General features: G+C 46.1%; 1 protein-coding gene across 1 annotated transcript in view; it reads left to right on the top strand.

Annotated features, from left to right (window-relative positions):
- Positions 1-2468: 2468 nt before the first annotated feature.
- Positions 2469-17193, top strand: part of DDAH1 (dimethylarginine dimethylaminohydrolase 1) — a 45176-nt gene continuing 30451 nt past the window's right edge. Inside the window, exon 1 of the mRNA XM_065741126.1 lies at positions 2469-2822. Within this exon, the coding sequence (XP_065597198.1) occupies positions 2517-2822 (306 nt within the window). The 5' untranslated portion in view covers positions 2469-2516. The remainder of the gene's footprint in view (positions 2823-17193) is intronic.

Genomic DNA, 17193 nt, shown 5'->3' with positions numbered 1-17193 from the left:
AGTGGTGGTGCCTCCAGTGCAAACCACACTGTCCTATCACTGAAGTGCAGAATCATTTAGGTTGGGAAAGACCTTCAAGATCATTAGGTCCAACTCTCAACTAAACACTACAAGTCCACCGCTAAGTTGTGTCTCTAAATGCCATATCCACCCTGCTCTTCAGTACCTCCATGGAAGCAGGTTCCCCATCTCCTCCACAGGCCATACCAAGGCCTGACCACCTCTCTGTGAGGACCTTCTTTCCAATATCCCACCTAAACCTCCACTGGCACAACCTGAGGCTGTGACACCTGATATATGCATGAGGTGACTGCATGGCATATTCCTGTAATCTCAGAAAGATTTAAAACTTGTCGGGGCATATAAATTCACGAAGTATTTATGAAAGTCAAAAATATGTACTGTATAGAACTTTCCAACTGAATGGCTGCAAGAACAACAATTTTCAGCTCTTTCTCAAGGAGGTACCTTAGCAAGTTTTTAAATTGAAGTAAGTAGCAGTTTTTCTTCTGCTTAAAAGTCATGCAAACAAAAAACAAACCAAAGATTGCCAATGGCCACATCCCAAATGTGCAATGGGTAAAAATAGGCCCTAGTAGCTGTGGAAGAACCACAAGCTACTGAATACTGTATACCAGGAGCTGTTTAATACCATCTGTAGTTGTTTCTCAAGAATTTAAAGTGTCCAAAATGATAGCAGCTCAATTGCCTGCTCATTTGTTTAAAGAGAATAATATTTGCACATTATTCAGTGAATCACTCTTATTCAAACAACTGTGCCTCAGCACATTACATAAAGGCAGACGTTACGGGGCATATGGAGAACGTGTGAGAAATGCAAATGAACAACAAGTCAGCTGCCATTTTAGAAACACACTTTGATATTTCCTTCATGTTATTCATTAATTATATACCCAAACTCTGAACACGTGCCTGCGTCCACAGAAGCACGGCCAAGGCAGCTTACCTGGCCTTTTCTGAGCACCAAAGGAGAGCATGGAGCAGTGTGTGGGCAGCCTTCTCTGAACTTCCCCTCCATGACCAGTAAAAACAGCTGGACAGAAAGCCCATATTCCTCTCTTCCCATCTGCTCTGGTGAGGAGAGACCTCTGTGGCACTTGGGAAGGCAGCAGTGTTGTCACCATGGAGCTGGTGCTGGGGATGTCTCTTGTGAAGTGAGGTCTGGTGCAAAGCCGAAGTTGCTTCCATGGGAAGTCAGTGTTGTGGGCCAGGTGAGGGCTGCCCTCATCCAGGGCAGCCGTGGGTCAGGCAGAAGCATGGGAAAAATCACCTGGGAGGAGGTAAGGGTTTTGTATAGGGGAAGAGATGGAAAAATCCCCATTGTCTCAGTCCCCAGCGCAGAGTTGGAACAAGATGCTAGTGTCCCTACTAGCTACTTCACCTTGCAGAGGTGGAAACATCAGTACCTTAAATGAAAGAATGTGACAAGCCCTCTCCACAAACAGTCACGTAGAAGCGAACAGAGTCATTTGGAATTGGCTGTGCATTTGGAAGTGCTTTTCTTTGTGGGAGGTCTTCCATGTGCAGTTAGGGACAAACCACTAGCCCCAGGGGAGCCAGTTGTGGTGGGCTGACACTGTGGGCTTGGTGGCTGTGCCACACTGCGCTGGGCTCAGGTGCAGAAGCACTGGGAGGGAGATGCAGGTGTCTGAATTTTGTGGATGTGATTACACAGTTCTGAAAATCATTGTGCAGGTAGACTGGGAGATAATGTTACAGAAATAACCTTACTCCCAAATAACTCCTAGAACTCTTTGAATCAAAGTTAGATGGGACTTTTCCTCTGACCGGTATAGTAAAGAAAAAAATGTTGTGGCCTTCAGGCTGATAACCAGAATGACCGCGTCCTGCTGTGGAGACAGCTGGAGTTCTCTCACACGTGCCGGGAGGTGCCCACAGCGTCGGCTGGAGAAAGCAGCACAGCGGTTAGAGATCTGAGGCCGGGACTTACAGCGGGAGGACAGCCCCGGGTGCATACGGCATACGGCATACGGCGTACGTCCGGCGTGCTGCTGCCCACAGCCCGCTGCCTTCACCTCCCGGCCCCAGCGAGTCCCGGGCACGCAACGCCTCCGAAAATCGACGCCCACTCGTCGGTGCGGTGACGCCGGGGCCGGGCACGCGGTACCCCAAAGCTACCGCACCGGAACCCTACGGACAGCCCCAGCGCTCCGCCCGGGGCCGAGAGCCCGGAACCGACCTTCAGCTTCGACCGAGCGCATCCGGGCGCGGCCGCTCAGAGCTGCGAGGATCGCGGCGCCACCGCCCTCCGCCCAGGTAAGCGGCGCCCCGCAGGGGGCGGCCAATGGCTCGGCCCGGCCGCCTCCGCCAGCCAATGGGAGCGCGCTTGGCGGCGGCCCCATGGAAATGTGCCTGGTGGGGAGCCAATGGGGCGCGGCCGGGCCGCGGGCGGCGCTTTATCAGCTGCCGGGGCTGGCGGTGGCGGCAGCGGCGCGGAGTTGTGTCGCTCCGAGCTTCCCGCGCCCTCGCGCAGCATGGCCGGGTTGGGCGGCGGCCCTGCCGCCTTCGGGCGCTGCACGCACGCCGTGGTGCGGGCGCTGCCCGAGTCGTTGTGCCGGCAGGCGCTGCGCAGCACGGCGGGCCCCGAGGTGGACTTCGCTCGCGCGGAGCGGGAGCACCAGCTGTACGTGGGCGTGCTGCGGGGCAAGTTGGGGCTGCAGGTGCTGGAGCTGCCGGCGGACGAGAGCCTTCCCGACTGCGTCTTCGTGGAGGACGCGGCCGTAGTCTGCGAGGAGACGGCGCTTCTCACCCGCCCGGGCGCGCCCAGTCGCAGGAAGGAGGTACGGTGCGGTCGCGGTGAGGGTGCCCGAGCCCTGCTGGGGCGCGGCCGGGACCGCCCGTCCGCTCTGAGGCGGCACCGCGAGGCTCCTCCCGGCCCCGCCGCTCCCGCGAGGCTCCGGCCCGCACAGGTGACCGGAGCGCGGCCGTGGTCAGCGCCGCGCTGCCCCGCCGCGAGCAATGACTCATCTCGGCCTTGAGCGGCCGCGTGAGCTCCCGGCGGCGGAGCCGCGTCCTTCGCGTGGGTCGCCGCGAAGTGTTGGCCCCGAACCCATCTTCTCTGGGCTGCGGCCGTGCTACAGGTGCCGGAGGGCCTCGCCTGCTCCGTGCCCCGGCGGCCCGCTCCCCTGCGCGGGCCCCGGGTGCTGTGTGGGTGCGGCTGCTCGGCCCGGCTCGGGTGTCCGCGGGACGCTCCACGCGTTCAGCCTACCCGTGAGCTGGTCCTGCGGGCAGCCGAGTGCCACCCGTCCGCTTCCTTGCGAAATGGAGTAGAAAGTCAAACAGCTCATCCACATCTGGGCTGTGGGACTGCTGTGCTGGCTGTTTGCCTCCCCGCTGGCACGTTTTGGGGTGACCCTATTTGTTCCCGTGCTTGTCCCTGGGGTGCTGCTTTTGGGGCCTCGTGATACTCAGCCACACGCATACCTGGGGCTGAAGGAAGGCTTCCTTGGGTCACAGTGCAGCGTGTAATGGTCTGGATGGCTCTGAGTCTTTGATGTGATCTCTTAATTATAGTAATAAAGTTCACCTGAATTTTGTCCCTCAGCATGTCTGAGGTACTGCACAGCTCTTACATGTGTGCTCTTCCCTGTGCATACATATGTACATTCTGCTGCAAGCACACCTGGACGCTCTTCAAGGGAGCAGCACCAGAGCCAAGTATGTGTGCCACATCCTGCTTCCAGGAGCTGTCAAGGCCCAAGAGGGCTTATGTAGGTCCTTTGCCATGAGTCAGTGGTGTGTGTTTTGAAGGCATTCAGGAGAAATGTCTCCATTATTGACTGTGCGCTGTACTAACACAGAAGTGTCTGAAATTGTGCTGGCTCTGTCTGGGTATGTTTGAGAGGCAAGACGCAGTTGAGCGGTAAGAGGTCTTGGCTTATGTTGTGCAGCTGGTGGCACAGGTAGGAGGTGGGACACGTGCAAACAGAGCACCAGCAGAATGCAAGAAGCAGCGTTTCTTTGTCCACTTCAAGATATCATGCTCTTCCAACACAGAGAATGCAAAGAGACAAGACAGGGCAACTGAGCTGAATGGGCTAGTGGCTGTAACTGTTCGCTGTATCATTTGAGGTGGTGTAAGGAAATAAAATAAAGCAAGAAAATGTAGGGTACCCTTTATACAGGGAATCAAGTTGTTTTCTCCTCCCTTCAATGTTACTGGCTGTTCTGATTCACCAGAGGGTAGTGGACGAAGACAACTCAAGGCTGCAGGAGTAGTGGGGGAGAGCTGGTGATGCCTGAGAGAGGGAGACGGCTGTAGGGCCCTCAAGTGAAGCATCACTGCATGTGAGTGCCTGGTGGCATTAGCTGTCTCCTGAGGGTTAACAGCAACATGCTATGCTGTGCGTCTGATTTATTTGGCTTATTGTAATTATTGGTGCTGTAAAATAGTTTGTGGGTTTTTTTCCCTCTCTTAAGGAAATTAACAAAAAAAAAATCATGATCTGATCTTTACTGTGTAATTTTAGATGTTATATCTTTTAAATCATAATTAGATGTTGTTCCTTCAGCATCCACAATAAAAAAAACTAAAAAGAATTGTGCTGGAGGGGATGCACATGGTAACAATTTATCATTGAATTACGCAGTTTATTGTCAGTTTGGGAATAATAGAAAATCTATTCTGCTTATGTTCTTGACTGTTGGTGGTTGTTTTTAGTTTGTTTGGTTTTGCTTGGTCTGTGCCTGCTGGGGCTGAGATGAGGCTCCTTATTGATAATGCTAACTACTTTCATGAAGTAGCAGTTCAGATGTGTTGTGGAACAAAACTTCAACATGGTAGATTTATAGTAGAAACAGCAGAACAGATTTACTTCTTTCCATGGATGACTTGTCCAGGCACAGTCATAAATCAAGATAAGAGAAAAAGCTCTGAAGCATAATTTGAACCTTATTAGTTTCCTTGAATGATGGGGCAATCACTCCCATGAGCTTTCTATGCGTAAAATAAATAAATAAAAAACTGAACAAACATCCTCTTAAAACTAACAATGCAGTGCGGTGCTTGTCTGAACGTGTAACTTAATTATTTATAACAGTTTACTCTCCAGGGAGCACCACTACAGCAGTGCTTTGCAGGGAGAGGGGAAGAAAAAGGCAGGCAGCAGCACTCCATGTACGTCTGTGGCTGCCCTCCTGCTGAGGGAAGGCCTGGCAGATGTGTGTTGAGGACAGCTCTGCATAGCAGTGGGTCTCATGTTCGGTCTGCTGCCCATGAGCCTGCAGCATGTGCCCCTATCATAGAGAAGGCCTACAGCATCCTGAGCTGTACCAATGAACAGAACCAGCACACTGAGGGAAGTGATTACCTCTCTACTCAGCACTTGTTAGCATTGATGTGCAGTGTCCAGTCTTGATTCCTACTCTTAGTATAGGGAAGAGGTCAACCAAAAGGAGTACACTCAATGGAAATCTGCCCTCAGACTGTGCTTCAGCCCTGAGCCTGCTTCACCTGGAGAAGAGGTGGCTTAGGGGGCTTAAAGTCAAGCCCTCATACATGTCCAGGTTATCAAGATTAGAGCAGAAGCAGGGTGTTCCATCATATGTGGTGGGATGATGAGACAGTGGGTATACCCTGAAGCATCATGGTTTAATGGGGTAGTAAGAAGGCTTTTTTACAGTGTGGACAGACAAGTATTGAAATGAGGGCCTGGAAAAGCTGCTCTACTATCATTTATGGATGCTTTCAACACCTGACTGGATAAAGTCCAGAGGAGTGTGGTCTGTTATAGATAGCCCCACTTTGAGAGGAGGTTGGACTAGAAACCTCCTTAGCTCCCTTTCCTGACCTGGTCTGCTTGAGCCACTGCTGAAGAATCACAAGGGTGCAACTTAGAGAAATCTGTTTCACAATGTTACTTCCGGAGGACTTCACTCCCAGCCTAGTTAGCTTAGCCAGCCTGGTGCAAGTGTACATGAGGCTACTTTAGTGCCTTGTCATTGGTTGCAGTCTACATTCAGTACCAGTTTTTCTAAGAGATGTTTCTTATTCTTCTTATGTAATGCAAGCACAACCCATGAATACTTTAAAAGAGTGGTTGACACACACTTGGCTTAACCCAGTTAATGTGAAACTCGTTCACTGTGCACATGTTCCAGCCCTGAACCTTCCATCGTGTGGGAGAGCTGTTCCTGCTTGTGCTGCAGCCAGGCAGGGCTTGCTTGTCCCTTCTTTTACTTCCATGGGCTGCAGGTTACCTACTGCTCCTATGGCATCTTACTAGAAGGGCTTGTGTCTAGGCAGCTTGCCAAGAGACATGTGGTAGGTTAGGCTCTGTAGCTTCGTCAGAACAGTGGAAGATGAAGGATGTGGGGACATTCAAGGTGCATCCCGATGACAGCAGCCTGGCAGCAGCTGGAGCAGTTCTGCTTCAGGTGTGTAGTGCTTCTTGATAAGCTGCCTGCCAGGTGCGTGAACTGAGCTGCTTTGTCTCCATCCTCCCCCATTTCAAGTTTCCAGAAATCATAATGCAATATTTAAGAACCACTGCAGCATGTTCTTTCACTGGCTAGACTCCTTATTAAGAAGGCTTGTCATCAAATTACTGTAATGCTGTATGTAGCAGGAAAATTTCTGCATCAGTCTTTCATAGCACTGACTGAGCTTCCATGCTTTACAGATATACTATAGGTTACTCCTCCAGCACTGTTGGATTCTTTACTGGTTGTCTGCTTGGAAAAAAATCAAACGGTCACTGATGCTGTTTGTTCTTGCTCCAAGTTATTGTAGGGTAGAAAAAAGAGTTGAATTCAATTTGGTCATGTTCAGTGAGTACTGGGAAACAGCCCAGTATGTATTTTTCTTTTTTTAGGGAAGTAGAAAAATCGGTCATGCATTTAACAATTTGTTTGCAAGAAGCAGAGGCTTATTTCACGACACTGTGTTTCTGTGCTGTCAACTTTTGAACTTATTTTAAAATTCATAGTTTCTGGGAAGCTTGGGATTTAGTAAAAAGGTAAAAGCTCTTAAAGTAAGCCAAAGATGAATGGCTAATTTGGTTAAGTTAGTGTTTTATTTAGCTGTGTGCATTCACCAACTCGCTTGATGTTCAAGTTGAGTAACTCTAATGAAAACATTGTGATCAGGTTCCAGCACCTTTTGTCCTGGCAGTCTTTTCTCAATTGTTTGTTTCACTGGTATAAGTTCTTCTTGTCACATTCTGAACACACCAGAGTTAGATGTGGAGATGAGCCCTGATCAGTACATCGTGCTTACTGCCTAAGTTATCTTAATGTGCTTGGGATAGCACAAACAGCACTTGCACCATTTCAGCGCTTATGCAGGCAGATGGAAATCCAAAAGCTCAGCAAAACAGACCCCCAGTAATGTGGCTTCTTTTCAACTGCTGTGTAGGGAAAGAAGAGTAGCTACTGCAGAAGTGATCATAGTAAGCAATTCCTCTATTGGTGGTCAAGAAAGGAAATGCTGACCCAAGAGCCTCTTTTCTTCCCCAGAAAGCCTCCTGGGGACAACCTGAGAAGCAGCATTGCTGCAGCATAGGAGGAGGGAGGTTGGGATATGAGTATCAACAGAATATATTTCTCAAGTTCCATCACCTCAGCAAGCATTGGAAGAGCCTCCTGGTTGCCCCTTGAGCATCTCTGGGATCTTCTCCCCACATCTGCTTGCTGAGTGGCAGGGCTTTGGTCTTGGAGCTCTAGTACTGGTTCTGGAAGGAAGGGTTCTCAGGCCAGGTGGCTGAGTCCTCTGAGAAAACAAAAAGCCTTCAGAGAAGCAGCCAGGTAGAAAAAGAAGGCAGAGTAAGGAGTAGTATATCAGTCAGACAGGTAAGGTTATATTGCTGTTACTAAATGATAGGTGTCTCTTCTGTTTCCTCTGTAAACATATATGGTTCTGTAGAATAATTGTTAATAGAAAAGCTTAGCTCAGGAGAAACAGATTCAAGGCTCTGCTAGCTCCTGAACTTAATTAGGCTGTGGGATTTTTATTTTATAGTACATGCCAGTGCACAAGAACCTGTATCTGCTGACTAATCTTTTAAAGCAGCATTTCTCTGCACAACTGGCAAAAGCCTGTCTCATTTCCATTGAGGGTTAGCACTTTCTGATCACTAGAGAGGCAGGAGGTAAACAAAATAAAATAAATACCACCTCAAATAATTCAGAGTACTGTAAACTATCATAACATGTACTTGGAGGTCTTGTTCATTTGTTCTGACCCCTTTGCATGCTTTTATTGCACCTCACCTGTGATGTTACACTTTGGTGTTCTGCCTGGAAAGTTTGGCATGAACCTCAGGGGTACCTCTCTGTCATTGCTTGGTGCTTAAATCAGTTGGAGAGTGAACATAATCAGAAGCCTTATGGGAAAGATGCCAAAAGTAAATTAGGAATTGTGTTAAGCACCCTTCTCTTCAGACTGTTTTTGCTTTGGTATCTTTTCCATTTTGCATGTGGTCTCTTGGCCTCTTCTTTTCACTATGTTCTCATTCTAACTTCAGAACCAGAGTGAAAATGTACAAGGTACTATCTTTGGTTGTTGCTGCTATTTTCAGTTGTACTGAAAACAAATAAAGAAGTCGCAGTTACATGTAGGATTAGATGACTTTGCTGGATACCTAGGTTTTAGCTCTCTTTTGTAGAGAGAGTGCACAGAGAATGTTGAAAATATGTAATCAGTAGAATCAAGTGTAATGATCTTCCTCTAAGTGTATGTCACCTGGATGGGTGTGCTGGATCTGGTGCTGAGGGAAAGCAGCTTGTTGCTGCTCATCATGGTGCATGGAAGGCAACCAAGTGGCTTTAATCAGAATCTATATCAGTGCTTTCTTCAGTATGTTTTATAAGCTTTCACGTCAGTGTCTTGGTGTTAGCATATGCATTAATTGAAAAGTAAACAGTAAAGAAGCTTTGTCTCTAATCAGTATTAAAATCTACTCTTTAGCTGTACTCAAGGCAAGCTGGAAAAAAAACATTGGTGGTATCTGATAGACCAGTGTCAGGGGCCTATATAATCGAAGTATCAGTAGATGTGTGGAAGGAATATTTTAGCCCCTGTAATCAATCTGCTTCAAAAGCAGGTTGAATTGTCTCTGTGGCCCTGCCCTTCCATCTGCTTTGCAATCAGAGTGCTGCCTTATGGTTTGCGGGGGTTCTGCTTTGGTCACAAAGTTCATTACTGATGTAGCTCTAACCCTACATTAACAGGGCTGACATTTAGGGCAAATGGACCATGCCAAGAACTACATGCTTTCATTTACAATTTTGCTACTGTGATCACAGATTTAATTAAATTATTAGGAAGCAGCTTCTAGTCAAATCAATATAACTGGACTGTAGTCATTATAATTGGTTTCTATCTATAGAACTGTAAAACAATCTCACAGGATGGTCCAGGAGCAACTTGACTTTCATGCTCTTCTAACAGAGGCAGCATTTAGACTTCGTTATTAAATTGCTACATCTCAGCAATATCTGAAGTGCTGACCACAAGATTCAAAATAATCTGGCCTTTAAGTGCCTGTTTTTAATCTCCTCTGGACACTTATTATTACTTTGCAAGCCTGATGTCAGCTTTTTTACCTTTCTTAATCATTGCTTTTCTAGCTGTGATAAATAGTCTTTGGTGAGCTCATGGTTCAGTGCAAATGCAAGTGCTTAAAGGTTCCAAGTAACCTTAAGCATTTCCTTAGAAGAATGAAAAGCACCTTTTCTGCTGTTCTGACTTAGACAGATGGCTTGGAGCTACTTCGCTGCTTCCCCCAAGAGAATTCTGACCAGACTGTCAAACGGCAGCTAAATCTTTCTCTTTGGCAGCCACCTCACTTAAAGCATCATAAAAAAATAGTTTAACCACAGCACCACTGGAGTTTTGCTCTGGGGGTCTAAAGGCAGGTTTGTGTTATCCCCAGTGTAAGCTGCTTGATGGGTTTTTCAGTCCTACTCTGCACCCCTGCTCCTGCAGCCCTGCAGCACCCCTGTACATCCTACAAAAGAAGGAGTTCATGTGGAAGCTGCAGTGCTCTCCTCCTCATGGGAGGATCTGCCAGTGCCTTCTGAGAGTGGTGGAGTGTGTGGAGGAGCTGCTGCACAGGGGCTCTGCTGCTGTCTGCTGACATGCCATGGTATGGAAAGTGAAGTCCCTGGCTGAGCTTCCCAGTCTGTCCCAAAAGCACTGTTCCAGAGCACATGTGCAGGAAGGAGCACAGATCTCCTTCTCCCCCTCTGCCTCTGCCCCTTGCAAATTCAGTTCCAATTTGCTGATAATGTGTGGAGTGCCTGGCTGACACCTCAGGTAGTTGCCTGTCATTTTGATGGAGTTTGAAAATCTTTTGGCTAATTGTAAGACATCTTCCTGACGTAGAAGCATCCATGTAGCAAAGGTAAGGAACTCTGATTTGGTCTAGTGGGATTTTGGGAGTAATAAATCTGGCTGCCCTTTTAAAAACAAACAGCTCTGTTCTTCCAGTTGTCCTGCTTGGTGAGTTCCCTAGGGCATGCAGTGCACCAGCAAGAATGGCTGGTCTAAACAATGACTGTTAAAAATAACTACATCTACATCTTAATTTCTGCTAATATTATTACTGTTCCCTTGCTTTTTTCTTTCTTTTGGACTGATTCTGGACAGTTGATCTGGTACTCAGTCTTTGCCACAAACACAGTGTGGATCCACTGAAGGTGCTGCGAGATGTGGCCATGTAGCAAGCTTGCACTTGTTATTCCACTCAGGTGGAGTATTCAGTGAGTTCAGTGGTACAAATTAGTTTAAAGACATGTTGTCTGTGCTTCTGTGTTGTTCAGTTTTCAGAGGATTTCTTGTCTTTGTCATAAGTCTCCTGGTAAGTAGTGCTGAATCAGAAATGCAGACGGGATTTTTGGATATCTAACCTGAAACAAGTCACCTGTACAAAGCAAGAGTCTTCACTGCCCAGAAGTTATCCCAGTGCACAGTGATTTCTATGTAGCAGTCATTGCTTTTGGAAGACTTGCATGTTTTAGTGCTTGCAGTGTGTGCTTCTATTAAGAGAGTGATTACTATGGCTGACAACTTCTGATCATTAATTGGTTAAACATTGTATTTATGTACAGAGGTGTGTCTCTATTCAGTCAAGGTGTATGCTGTAAGAAAGCTTCACTTTATTGGTGTGTGATCTGTCCAGCAGTATGCACTGATCAGCCTCGTTTCTGGGGTGAGGATGAGTGATGAGCCCACAGAGCCAGATGAGATCTTTTCTTGCTACTTCTTTTGTAGTAGTAGTGTATTTCCTTTAAAAAAAACCAAAACAAATGAAGTGTCCTATGGCTGAGATGTAGCTGACTCAGGTCTTGCATTCATCCGAGGTGACCAATCACAAACAAGTTAGCTGCTCTGTTACTTTTGTTACTTTGAGTCAACAGCAAAAACAAACATACATCAAGAATAGTTTGAGACTGGCAGAATTCATTTTCACTTCAGTAGAAAGTCAGAGCTTGGCACTGTCTTAAAAAATAATTGTGATAATTTGTTTTTGGAAAGGTTACATATGTTAATAGTAAAGGAGCTGGCTCACCTCATCTGTCTCTGAATGCCAGCTGAAGTTCTCTGGCAAGATCAAATCCTCTTTCTCAGCTCAGCCCCATCTGGGCACCATAGCAGGCTGAAACAAGACCTGCCACTTAATTGGATGCTATTAGCAGTGTTGTGATATTTTTCTGGATTTGTCTTTTCTTCTCTAGAAAGAAGTGTAATGTGAGAGCTGTCTTTTTCATCCTGTGCCCTACAGGGTGATCGCTCTGGCCAGGAGTCCTGCATATACCTCCTTTTCTGCACTGCCACGTGATTGATTGACGTCCTTTGTATTGCAGTCCAGCAGCTATGGAAGTGGTCATCTCCACACAAACCCATGTGTTCAGCTAACTGGATAAGTCAGTGGTTTAGAGATGGAGCTAGGCTTTGATCTGTTCAGAAATAGCAAACTGTTTTTTAAGAGTACTTTAAATGTTTAGCAATAAATTCCAAACTATGCTTTTTTGTAAAGGTGATAGACATTTTACTAGTCCTACAGATCATTTTCCAGACAATTCAATTTGGAGTGTTTCACCTACCCAGTTGTCTGAATGTGTGAGATCTCTGTGCTTGGAATGGTAAGGATGATGTCTCTCAGGTATGCATATCACGTTCTTCCAGTAATGACTGCACTCAGAGACAGTGCTGTGGCTATTGCTAGCCACTAGGCTTCCCTGAGATTTAATGCTAGTTCTTTGCTCATTAAAAGTCTCTAATGGGAATATTAGTGCCTGTACTCACAAACTGTGGTAGTTAGAGCTGAAGTAAGCAGTGCTGTTGAGAGCTAATACAAAGTGTGTGAAGGTACTGATGGAGAAAGACATGAATTGGATAACTATTTTTTTTTCTAGATTTCTATGACTGCAGGGCACTGTTTGGCAGTGCTCACCTAAAAAGGAATGTCCTAAGTTTTTTTTTTAACTATATATATATGCAGTATTACTGAAAGGCTTTTTTTTTTAATGGATTTAAGATTAATTATTCACCTGGGACCTGAAAAGCTGTTTGAAGTTCTAGTTGCCTATCTTGGAAACACAGCATAAGCAGAAGGTGTACAGGTGGGCAAGAAGATCTTGCTGCAGTACAGGGTTGTGTGAAGTAAGACTAATTATATGAATGCCTTTGTCCAGAAAAGCATTTTAGGCAAGAGGAGGGGTGAAATAAAATAACTCTATATTGCAAATGGTACAGCAAAAATGAATCAGGAATGATAGTACAGAACTTGATGACATCTAGAGAAATACCCAGGCAGCAGATTTGAGCAGAAGGAAGTACTTTGTCATGCAATGCACAACTGAGCTGTCAGGTTCATTGCCAGGATGTTGTGGGGTCCAAAAGTGCAGCTGAGTGCAAGTTAACAAAAGAGATCCTTTAATAGCTGTTCAGCACTTTGATCCAGATGCAATATCTGGCTTTGGAAATTTGTATGCTGCCTCTTACAATAAGCAAGGCAAAATTATACTGAAGACAAAATCAGTCTATACTTCTCTTTGTTATTCTTTCCTTAAGCTGCCAACACTGACTGCTTCTGGAGTCAGGCTACTTACTTACTTACCAAGTCTCTGTGACCCACTTAAGCGGCTGATGTATTATGAATAAGCTGTAATACTGATAGCTCTTTAGTAGCCTCATAATGAGTCACTCACTGTGATCCTGAAGGTCTTGAGTGGTCCAAGAGCTGTGCTTGGGGAGGCACTTCTCTGTTGTGAACGTCTTGCCAGTATTTCTGCCCTGCTGAGAAGTAGGAACCTTCATTCAGGCTTAATTAAGGTGTCAGGTGGCATAAAGTGGGCCATTGTAGCACCACGAACGGATGCTCTGAGGTCAGATGTTAATTTTTGTCTTCTTTGCTTCCATATATCCATCCTAGTATCCATCCTAGCATGTAAACTAGAAAGTGGAATGGCTCCATTTTTTTAAGAAAAGCTGAGATATTTTATGTCAACAGTCTGAAAGGATTTTTTTCTCCCCCTAGCAAGTTAGATTAACCCTAAGAAACAGAGCACACTTTGTAACACAGATTTCTCGTTGGGAAATGTTGTTTTTTAGCTTTTCCACATCAGCTGTGAAAACATATTGCCATCCAAGCTTTGCAAAACGATTCTTAGAAAGGCCTAGTGATGAATACTTGGCATACAGAGGTTTGATATATTGAGAGCCAGGCTTAGTGCTGTGGAAAAGAGTGTCCTTGAGGAGGTTTGGCAGAAAGGTGTTGTGGGGAGGGCGGTCTCTCATGGCCCCGGAGGTCAGCATTGTTGTGGGGAAGCTGATGGCTATTGATAATCTGCCACTATTAACTGGAGATTATGGGCAGGCTTTCCTCGGTAGTCTGATATAGCCTGAGCCTGAAAATACCAGTACTGGTTGTATAAAACAGTTGTTTGGGTTTTTTTGGAGTACAAGGAGCCTTTTTGAAGAGGTGCTCTTCTTTTCTGCCCTTACACCCCTGCTTCACATCTGATCAAATCGCTAAAAATCTGCAAAACAGAGTTGGTGGTCTTTTATTCTGCACACAGCAGGTATTTTCAGTAGCACACTGCCAGGAGTAGCATCCATCTGAGACAAGGCCACAAGTGTCCTGAAAGCCCTTTCAAACAGCAGACCTTGGTGTACATCGCAGTGTCCCCACTGCCAACTGTGTTTTTTACAAATGTTTTTTTACAGAAGCAGGACTGGAACTAACGTGGCTGGCAATGGGTGGTAAGCATTTGTCTATGGCCATGTGTCCAAAAGCTCCTCCCAGTAGTGCGTCTGGTGTGAACTCATGACCTTGTACCTTGAAAACCTGGTGTGAACTCATGACCTTGATAACAGGCTTCTGAAACATATGCTGCATGAGCCTGGGGCCTGGTGGCTTGTAATGTGGCCCTGCTGGGCAGGGAGGGCTCAAGCTGCATCTCCTTCTGCTTTGGTGTTGATTGTTTTGGCTGCAGTCACGCTCCCAGTAGGCTTGCCTGACCCAGTAGCTGGAGCTGCACTTTCCCTTCAGCCCAGATTGCCAGGGCACTGTTTCATAGTCATGCAGGATGACTGAAGAGGAGCAAAAGTAAATGCCAGGGAAGATACAAAGAGCAGTGCTCCTATCTGGGCTCTAAGAGCATGTTTGTGGTGCCAGTGGAGAAAGTGCTTCTGTGACTGTCCTGCTCCACTAGCCGTAAACAGCTTCCACCTCAGGTGAGCGTGTCCTCTCCTTGCCTGGGCTTGCTCTTTCTTGTTATGGCTTGTGTTATCTCCTAAACATGCTTTGATCTTTCTCATTTTTCCACACTCAAGGAAGCCTTGGCACAGTTGTCAGCAGACATGAGAAATGGCAGAAAGCTTTTGTGCGGTTTTTGAGTGCTCCAACCATGCTTGCTTTTGAAGGACTAAAGGCACTGCTTGTAATCCTGCACCAGGCTTCTGATTTTAACCTAGTTTCTACTTTGCTGCATTTCCTTACCATCTTTGCAAGATTGCTGCACCCAACCAGAAGCTTAATGGGAGCTCCTAGAGGTTTGCCAGTCCTTCTAGTGGGCATCAGTACTTGCAGAACATCTTAAGAAATGGGTCAGTATTGCTCAGGAATGGAATTTAAACAAAGAGCTGTTAATAAAACAGCGCGTTCGGTCTCATTGAGATTGTGTAAATACAAAGTCCTTGTCCAAAAATAGTGCCCTGTTTTGCATTCCTGAGAACAAACTCACCCTCACCATCACATGTGAGTTACTGTACTGGTAACAAACCCAACTGCTTGTCTGTATGTGTTGTTAACATTCAAGGAGCATTTAAAAAATGTAAAATTAAGACCTGTGTCTTGTTCCATGGCATATGTATATAAGTAGGGAGGGCTCAATCCTGCAAGGTGCCAATGCTTAACACAGAGCCTGTAATCTCTCCCCTCAGCTTAAAATGCTTCAACTCTTTCTTGCTTTGTCTGCTTACTTTTTCCTCTCTAAGCTGATCTCATAATCAGAGTTTTTCTGTAGTGGAAAGTCTGATGTAATGTAGCATTTGTCAAAATGACATGGTTTTAGCTTGAAAGTGTTTCTTAGCCTTAGATGTTGACTAGGAGATTTTAAACTGTAGCAGGCAGTGCTTGTAAGTGTGGTTATTAACAGAATGGAACTCGCATCCATAGTAATATTAAATAATGTGTAGTAATATTTAATGTATCCTGCAATGAGTTTTATGGATAAGCGAAATCCATGTGTAGCTCATACCTTTAAAGAACGCTTAGTCTTTGTGTTTTACTTTCTGTATGTCTCTCCAGGGATGGGAAAGCCCATCTCTGTTGTTGATGCATAAAGCACCTGATGTGTCTCCTATGTGTGTTGCCTGCTATAGTAATCAGATTTCCTGTAGGCTTGTCCCTTTGTACCTAGCAGAGGATGGATGCAGTCATGTAGCTTTTGGGGAGTTATGCCAGAGTCTGAAGGTGAGGGAGCTGCTGCTGTAAACCCCAGGTTTCCTTCAGAGGGAGAGCTCATCTCACAAGCTATCTGCTGCCAGGCATTACCCTCATCCCTGTGCAGGCAGCAGCGTAGGTGATAATTCATAGATGAGATCAACAGCATGGTTTTTTAAAGTGTTTTAACATGTCTGAATAACTGTTAGTGCCGTGGAAAGCATCCTGCAACCCCCAGCCAAAGCCCAGAATGGGAAGTCCAGGCACAGCTCCTCAGAAAGGTAGGACCCTTTGCTTCTGAGCCTAAGCATGATTTAGAAGACCAGCCTAGCTATAGGAGCTTGTACTAAGAAATTTTGGCTGCAGTTTCCTCACCAGTCCCTAAAACTTGAGCTGCTGGTATGCTGGGAGTGCCCTTCACAAAGGCAGCTCCTCCAATACCCAGCATGGCCTTTTTTTTTCTTGCTGGAAGCATAGGCATGTACTTAGGCTGTCCTGAAAGTGATGCCTTATGTGCTGAGAGGAGATGTACAGATGCTGTCAGGAACGTGTTCTGAGTTCTGCATTTCCAGCAAGGCTTTTTCTAAAGCTGGTAAATTGGTGGGAACTGTACTGACCTAGCAGTGATGTTTAGAAAGATGCTCCCTGAGGTCCAGATGTGGGCTGTAACAGTCTGCAAGTATTTGAAGTATTTACTGAGCCATTAGTTGCACAGAAACATCCTTGTCCAAGTGCAGTGCAGGCTTGCGCTGTGATTCAGAGACACTGGAAAATGTGGAAACTGGCTTCTTTAGTCCCTCATGATTTGCACTTTAGGAATGTGCATGAAAGTTCTCTAGGTCTTGCTTGATGCTCCTACACAGTTCTCACCAACTAGCTCATCTTGGTACATCTTGATGCTTACTGGATGTAATATAGGGCTCACGGAAACACATTTCATTGTGCTGGGAGGATCGGAGTTGTTTGTTCTTTCTGTAGCACTTGTCTGTAAAGTGACCTGATCTCCTGTTGTGGTGGTGTCTGACCAAGCTGTAATCTGGAAAACAAATTTCCTGTACAGTAGCTTCCAATTCAACTTATCTCAGTGGAAGCCACCTAGACACCCACTGCAGTGGAGAGAAGAGCTGAGTTATTTTAAAATTCTAAAAATTAAAAGTTTTCTTTACTTGCATTCCTCGGTCTTGGCCTGAAGGAGGAATGGGAGTGCCAAAATACCGTGTGTTGTTGCAGTATGTCTGGCTGAACCAGAAGCAGGAAATTC

Source organism: Cyrtonyx montezumae, unplaced genomic scaffold (assembly GCF_038088225.1).
Source record: "Cyrtonyx montezumae isolate F1298 unplaced genomic scaffold, pur_monq_1.0 scaffold_1, whole genome shotgun sequence".
NCBI lineage: Eukaryota > Metazoa > Chordata > Aves > Galliformes > Odontophoridae > Cyrtonyx > Cyrtonyx montezumae.
Note: the sequence above shows the minus strand (reverse complement) of the source record. Positions and strands in the feature narration are given on the sequence as shown.